At 36.8% G+C, this 8,378-nt stretch overlaps 1 protein-coding gene across 1 annotated transcript; it reads right to left on the bottom strand.

Annotated features, from left to right (window-relative positions):
* Positions 1 to 6,350: 6,350 nt before the first annotated feature.
* Positions 6,351 to 7,067, bottom strand: LOC113927053 (40S ribosomal protein S8). The gene has a single exon (XM_027602615.2). The coding sequence runs from the start codon at positions 7,036 to 7,038 to the stop codon at positions 6,412 to 6,414; it is 627 nt and encodes a 208-aa protein (XP_027458416.1). The 5' UTR covers positions 7,039 to 7,067; the 3' UTR covers positions 6,351 to 6,411.
* Positions 7,068 to 8,378: the final 1,311 nt, after the last annotated feature.

The following is an 8,378-nucleotide window of genomic DNA, read 5'->3' as shown; positions in this document are numbered from 1 at the left end:
TTTTAATAGAAGGAGTTCCTATTTTTAAAAATTTTCTCAAAATTTTTTACTCGTAGCTTTGGTTCTCTTTTAACCCAACAATTTTTTAGGACATGTTTTCCATTTTCCACAAGGGTAAGCCTTTTGGTTTAAGTTATTATCATTAAATTATCTTTTTATTACATTGTAGTCAGAGAATATGGCTATTGTCATTTCTGCTCTGGGAAAATTGAGGTTTTGTGTCACAGTAGTTGATTACTTTTTGTTTCATGCATTCTTGAAAAGGATATATTTCCCATGATAAGTTATCTATTTGTATATCTAAACTCAACTTCATTAATTAGGCTTTCCAAAATTTTCTCAATTTAAAAAAATAAATCCTTTTGAGCTGTCAAAGCATGAGAAGTATTAAAATCTTATATGGAAAATTGTGGGATTATTTTTCTCAATTTCTTCACGTTTCTATTAGATTTTATGTATATTTTGATGCTGTGCTTTTCTAGCACATAGGTGTTCATTATCCTGTAACTTTGATATTGGTGGTGTCTCATAAATAGAATATTTAGCCTGGAGTTCTGCTTTGTCTCTTTGCATGAGACCAAGAACTCCAAGTTTTCTAAAATGTTTTTCTCCTTCATTAGAATACAAAATTCACGTGCTCATCCTTTTTCTGAGATTCAGGTTTATGTTTCCTTTCTCTTGTCCTTCAGAATCTTTTCCTGGGCCTTAAATTTCCTTAATTATCTTTACATAAGAGGTGGTCTAGCCAGTCTAATATTTGCTGACTTGACTTTGACCTTCCTGTTTGTACTCTTTACTCTAGGTATATAGAATTCTTTTCTTGGATCCATAGCCAGGTTGCAGGATTAGGTTCCCACTAATCCTGTTCTTGCAGTCATTTATCTTCTGTGGCTCTGCGGGAAAGGAGTAAGATCTTTCCTATCCCTACTGTTTGCTTTATTGCCTGCTTTTAATTTTTAACTGTTTTCTTAAGTTGTCCTTTAGAGTCATGAAGCATATGCTCATGTCAATAGAGAACAAAATAAAAAAAAATCTATTAGTAATTCAAAATCAGTTACTAAATCCAACTCCACACAGGCCTTGAGTTTTCTTGTTTGAAAATTTGGTTTATTAGTTCACACTGAGTCCAAACATCAAAAATTCAGAAAACTGGAAAGGAAAGCTATAGCATTAAAAAACACTGGACTGTTTTTTAGAAATATTGATTAAGAAAAGCCTACCTGCCATTTTGACTTCACTAGTTTTGTCACCCTTAATCAAGCCTATATGACTACTCTGGATTTCTATTTTCCCCTTTCTAAAAACAGAGATTAAGCTAGTGGTGCCAGATGGTACTGCCTTCCAGAAGGTATTTGGAAATATTTGTATTTATTTTAATTGTCACAGTAACTAAAGAGTGCTACAGAGCAGGGGGCAGAATATTAGTTATCCTTTAATTCATAAGGTATTGTTGTAATATAGAAAATTGTCCCAACCAAATTGTCGATGATGCTTCCTTTGGGAAACATTGGCAGATGATTGCTAAACTCCACTAAGCTTCTTTAATGTGTTTTGGTTCTTTTGGTTCAAAAACATGTATTGAAAAGGAATGGTAAAAAAAAAAATTACCTCTAAAATAAATCTCAATTCTGTTTTCATTTCAGGAAAATACTTAATACAGAAGATAATAGTGTTAGCATTTCATATGTTTTTCAGTGTCCTATGATTCTTGGACTATTCATTGATAATTGCTGGCAAAATACCTACAAAGAAAGCTCATTATCCTCACATTCAGTTTTTTAAAAAATAAAAATTTTTAGAATTATTTTAGATTCATCAAAGAGTTACAAAGATAATGCAGGAAGTTCATGTATTTCATGTATACCCTGAACCCAGTTTTTAAAGTTTTTTGAACACTTTTAGTCAGGGTGGTTTTGGTGAGAGTGGGTAAGTGGGATGAAACAATACAACTAAGAGAATGAGACTTAGCTTTGCACCACAGAAATAAGACTATACAAAACTAATCCTTTCAACTGTGCTTCTATAAATAAATCAGTTTTTTGGTGTATTTATTGAGACAGTGCCCAGATTGGCCTGTGATAGAGAAAGCTCTTGCCTTAATAACCCACCCAATGAGATTAGGAATAATGGAAGAAAATTCCTCAATAGGCTTTGTATTTCTAGGCAGCAGAGTTTATATCATGTTCATATTTATTTATTTATTTATTTATTTTTAAAGATTTTATTTATTTATTAGAGAGAGAGCACAGGCAGGAGAGCAGCAGAGAGAGAGGGAGAAGCAGGCTCCCCGCTGAGCAAGGAGCCCTGCATGAGGCTCGATCCCAGGACCCTGGGACCATGACCTGAGTCAAAGACAGACAACTGACTGAGCCACACTTAACTGACTGAGCCACCCAGGTGCCCCTCATGTTCATTTTTAATATTCACTATCCAGGACATACTAGGTGCTCAATAAATATTAATGAAATAGAATTGTAATAATGAGGAAGGAAACAGAAGATTGCCTCTCTATTTTAGCTCTTTTCTGTAAATTTTTGTTTGCAGTAACTTATACAGCACAAGAAATAACTTCGAGTCTTTTTCCACATTGGTAGTTGTAAACTTTTACACCATGTAGCTGGGAGTTCACACACAAAAATGCTGTATGAGATTATCTCTAGAATTATTCTGGTTGCTACAGAGAATTAAGAATTTACCCCTCGTCCATGCATGGACTCTTAGATATGGTCAATTTCTATAAAATAAATAGATACTACATTTTCTTAGATATGGAGAAATTTATTTGCTATGAGATAAGTACCAAAAATATTTTCTTTTTGTACTGAATAAAGCAAATTCCAGACTTTTTGGAGATGAATTCTGCAGCTCACGAATTGTGTAGATCCTGGTTTCTTTTCTGTTAAAGATCACTTTTCAGTAATTTTTCATAGCTAATTACATATCTTCCTTGAAAAAATCAGGCAGGGGTAGTGAGTCTCTGAAATTTTCACATAGCAACTCTTGTAGAGATTTAAAAGTCACAGAGGAAGTAAAAATTATGCCTCATAAGAGGCCTATGTATTACTTGTAAATTAATCCAAATGCTACTATTATTATGGATAGTTGGTGTTTGATGTTAATAATTTATATAAATGTTTCTGTTTCTTAAAACCCAATGCAAACTGGCTTAAGGAAATAAAGGAATTTATCTTGTACTTCAAGATGACTAGATCCAGGGATTTAAATAAAGTCTTCAGGATTTTCTCTTTTTCTATCACTTCTCTTTTTTCTTTTATTGTTGTAGTTTCATTCTCTTCTACTACCATAAGCTTCCTTCAAAAGGATACATGTCAGTTCAGTTAAGTACCCCAAAAGAGAGGACTTGTTTATTTGGGGATGTTACAAGGCAGATTAAATACCTACCTATAGTCTTGCCTATTCCTCTCCTATTTTCTATAGCAGGGCAGTGGACAACCATGGTTGGTTAGGCCTTGGTCACAAATCCATGTCTTAGGTTGTGAAGATGAGGCACTGTGATTTTTTTAGCAGCCCACTTTCCAGACCAGGGTTGACGAAGGACAATTTTCCGAAGAAAATAGGGATTACAATACAAAACAAATATAGAGGAGAGGAAAAGAATATGGAAAGACTGGGGTTCCCAGGTGGTTCAGTCAGTTGAGCATCAGACTCTTGGTTTTCGTTCAGCCCATGATATCATGGGATTGCTCTGGGCTCCCTGCTTGTGGGGAGTCTGCTTCTCCCTTTCCCTCCATACCCCCTGCCCCCCACCCCTGCTGTCCTATGCTCTCTCTCTAAAATAAATAAATAAATCTTAAAGAAAAAAAGAATATGGAAAGGCCAAAACAAATCCAAAAAGATTTCTATTTAGCCAAACATCCACCTACGTTATAGTTTCCAATAACAATAATGAGTTGATTCCAATGCCTTTTATGGCAGTTACTCAAATATTTTCTAGGGGTTAAAATATATATTTTAACTATTCATATTCTTTGGAAAGATGCCAATGAGGGGTATATTTAAAAGCATTTTTTCATTCCTAATTCAGTGGACTGGACCTATATTTATTGTCTTTTGAGGTAGACTTTGCAGCAATGAGTAATTAGTTTCTTTTCTGAGGTCAGTGGGTGTCAAGTCTTTTGATCTTGGGCATCCTGGCTTTAGGAATCTTTAATAATCTCGGTAATTTCTTATTTTAAAATCTTTACCGTCTATTAAATGCATTTTCCTTTTGATAAAATAATTCATTTAACTATAAAGTTCACCTTGTCTTGAGGAGTATGGGCCTCAACAACTTGGAATACATATGAGTCTAATGAAACACTGCTTTATTTACTACGGTTGAAATAGTTTTCAAGCCATTAAGTGATCAGTGTCCAGCAGTTGAATCAAACAATGCTGCCCTTCATTTAACTCCTTGAAAGTTGATGTTAGTTTCTCTGAATGCATTTTCTGTCTAATTTCAGTATGTTTGTTAGAGACACATGGATGCACAGAGAGTTATTTCCCATAGCATGAAAAATGATTTTAGCATATTTCCAACAAACTGCACTATAGGTGAACATAGGGGAAGGGAAGAAAAAATAAAATAAGATGAAAACAGAGAGGGAGGCAAATCATAAGAGTCTCTTAACCACAGGAAACAAACTGAGGGTTGCTGGAGGGGAGGTACATGGGGGGATAGGGTAATTGAGTGATGGGTGTTAAGGAAGGCACTTGAAGTAATGAGCACTGGGTGTTGTATGCAACTGGTGAATCACTAAACTGTACCTCTGAAACTAATAATACAGTATATGTTAATTAAATTGAATTTAAATAAAAAATTTTCGAAAACTAAATATTTGCCATGTTATATAATATTTTTCACATCTCTCATATTTTGGTATGACATAATTACATATTTTATCCGCTGAAGGACATTTTACATAAAGGTAATAAATGTATTGGTTTAGAAATATGTAAAGATTTGCATTGCAGACACTTTTCAGAGCATGTCTTAGCATCTTTAAAAACGTGGTGGTATCCTAACACACTAGCACTTCAGGATTCTATCTTTACTTCAAGCAATATAAGATACATTTTATTTTGTGCATTTTTGAGAAATAGGAAAACATCAATGCCTTAAAATAATCAGAGTCTTCTTGAAATATTCTTTTCCTCTGGGTTATGTTACTCCCCAGTCCTCTTCTCTTCTCAGTGGCATTTTCTTTTTCTGTTCATTCCTTAAGTGTTCTCAAGTTTCTCTCTTTGTCCTCTTGTCAATCTCTATCAGAGATTGGAAACTAGTGACTCTATAGGCCAAATCTGCCTACAAATAGTTGATAGAAGTCTTCTGCACAGTGAAGGAAACAATCAATAAAACTAAAAGACAACTTAGTAAATGTGAGAAGATTTTTGTAAATGACGTACCTGATAAATTAGTGTCCAAATATATAAAGAACAAACACAATTCAACACCCAAAAAGCAAATAATCCAATTAAAAAGTAGACAGAAGATATGAACAGACATGTCTCCAAAGAGACATAGCTGGCCAAGAGACACCTGAAAAGATGCTCAAAGGGGAAATTCAAATCAAAACCACAATGAGATATCACCTCACACCTGTCAGAATGGATAAAATCAACAACACAAGAAACAGTAGGTGTTGGTGAAGATGTGGAGAAAAAGCAACCATCCTGGGGCACCTGGGTGGGTCAGTTGTTAAGCGTCTGCCTTCGGCTCGGGTCATGATTCCAGGGGCCTGGGATCGGGCCCCGCATCAGGCTCTCTGCTCCGTGGGAAGCCTGCTTCTCCCTCTCCCACTCCCCCTGCTTGTGTTCCCTCTCTCGCTGTGTCTCTCTCTGTCAAATAAAGAAATAAAATCTTTAAAAAGAAAAAAAAAGGAAAAGCAACCATCTTGAACTGTTGGTGGGAATGCAAACTGGTGCAGCCACTGTGGAAAACAGTATGGAGGTTCCTCAAAAAGTTAAAAATAGAACTACCCTATGACTGAGTAATCACTAGGTATTTACCCCCAAAATACAAAAACACTAATTCAAAGGGATACGTGTACTTCTATTTTCCCGGCATTACTTATAATAGCCAAATTACGGCATTACTTATAATAGCCCAAGTGTCCATTGATAGGTGAAGGATAAGGAACATGTGGTATATATACAATGGAATATTATTCAGCCATAAAAATTGAAATTTTGCCATTTGTAACAACATGGATGGAGCTAGAGAATATAATGCTAAGCAAAATAAGTCAGTCAGAGAAAGACAAATACCGTATGATTTCACTTATATGTGGAATATCAGAAACAAAACAAATGAACAAAGAAAAAGAGAAACAAACCAAGGAACATAACTCTTTTTTTTTTTTTTCAGGACAATAAACACCTTTATTACGTGACCAAAGATAGGAGGAAGATTTATTTGCCTTTCCGGGCTTTGATTTTCCTCAGATAGAACTCTAGCTCCTTGCCCTCTAGCACGTAGCCATCTGCTCGGCCACATTGGCCTGGTCTTGAAGCAATGCACGCAAGAAGCTTGCCCTGCTGGAATTGCTCCTCCAGAAGACTGCTGATTTTGGCATTCTTCTTCCTTTCATCGTATTTCTTCTGAATTTTCTTTGATCGTTTTTTGTTTAAAATCTCTTCCTCCTCGGGCGTCAGCTTGGCCCCCTTCTTGCGGCCCAGGGGCAGTGCATAGTGGGACTCGTACCACTGTCGGTACGGTGTGCTGTCAATGAGCACAATACAGTTCTTCACCAGGGTCTTGGTGCGGACCAGTTCATTGTTGGATGCGTTGTAGACAACATCAATAATCCTTGTTTTTCGCGTACAACACTCAGAGCCCCAGGAGAAGTTCCCCACGTCTAGCCTCAAGGCACGGTACTTCTTATTGCCTCCCCGGACTCGGACTGTGTGTATGCGGCGGGGGCCAATCTTAGTGTTGGCAGCGGGGCGTCCCAGCTCATACTTCCGCTTCTTGTGGTAGGGCTTTCTCTTGCCCCCGGTCTTGCGGCGCTTGTGCCAGTTATCCCGAGAGATGCCCATCCCTCTCGGTGCTCCCAAGGAACATACTCTTAACACTAGAGAACAAACTAATGGTTACCAGAATGGGTGAAATAGGTGACAGGGATTAATGAGTACACTTTTTGTGACGAGCATTGAGTAATGTATAGAATTGTTGCATCACTGTACTGTACACCTGAAATTAATATAACACTGTATGGCAACTATACTGGAATTAAAAGAAAAAGCTTAATAAAAATAATAGTAATAATAACAAATAACAAATAATTTGACCTTGGAAATATTTTGAAATGTATCCAATTTAAAAATTGGGGGATTACATATGAAATCTGTTTTCAGCTTTTCCTGGAAAACTGGACTGTCTGGACAACCTAAGCTAGTATTTCCACCTGGTGATAGCTGGAGCTGTGTGCTGGATGGCCCCTTTGCAAAACATGCACAATCTTCTCCAACAACCACTCTTTGATATTCTTAATGCACTGAGTCTAAGCTTCGGTTGTTGCTTAAAACATGGACTATTGTTTTTCTTATAATAGAGAAATATTTCTTGATTTCTATGTTTCCATAAAAAAAATGGAAAATGAAAGACCAAGAGGGCTTTGTGTTTTAAGGAAAATTGGAAGAATTCAAATGTTAATGTCCAAACAGCAAGTCTACTCTCTTATCTCTGGAAATTTTCATTTATTTCCATAAGATTGCAGCTACCATTTTTAATATAAATGATTCTAAACTATATATCTCCCATTCGGATTTTTTCCCTCAACTTCTGACCCATATATTCCATTGCTTGCTCAGCATCTGTGCTTGAATGTCTCACAGATATTTCAAGCATAACATGTCTCACGCAAACACATCATCTCACTCCCCACATTCACTCTTCCATCTGTGATCTCTGTTGTGGCAGATTGTATTATTGTTTCCAATTATTCATTCTCTCCCGCCCTCTAAAAGAATAATATACCTCCATCAGCTGCCATGTGCTCATAGTGCTTTCCTTGGATAGAACATACCTTCCCACAGCATTGAGACTCGGCTCAGCCATATGGCATTCTGGCCAGTGAAATGTGAAGAAAAGTGATGGTATACCTGTAAGAGCAGAAGCATTTGCAATGTGTAGTTTCACCAGCTCTTAACTCTGTACGTTGAGAAAAACAAATTACAGAGGTGGTATTCTCCTTCCACCTGGATGCTGGAGTGAAAGTAAAAAACAAACTGCTGGATAAAATATTTAAAAAATAAAATGTGTAGGGGTGCCTGGGTGGCTCAGCTGGTTGAGTGTCTGCCTTTGGCTCAGGTCATGATCCCGGGGTCCTGGGATCGAGCCCCGCATCGGGCTCCCTGCTCTGCGGGAAGCCTGCTTC

The sequence above is a fragment of the Zalophus californianus genome, chromosome 7 (assembly GCF_009762305.2).
Source record: "Zalophus californianus isolate mZalCal1 chromosome 7, mZalCal1.pri.v2, whole genome shotgun sequence".
NCBI lineage: Eukaryota > Metazoa > Chordata > Mammalia > Carnivora > Otariidae > Zalophus > Zalophus californianus.
Note: the sequence above shows the minus strand (reverse complement) of the source record. Positions and strands in the feature narration are given on the sequence as shown.

Excerpts from the sequence above, each read along its gene's own strand:
- LOC113927053 (XM_027602615.2), bottom strand. The coding sequence starts at position 7,038 with ATGGGCATCTCTCGGGATAACTGGCACAAGCGCCGCAAGACCGGGGGC.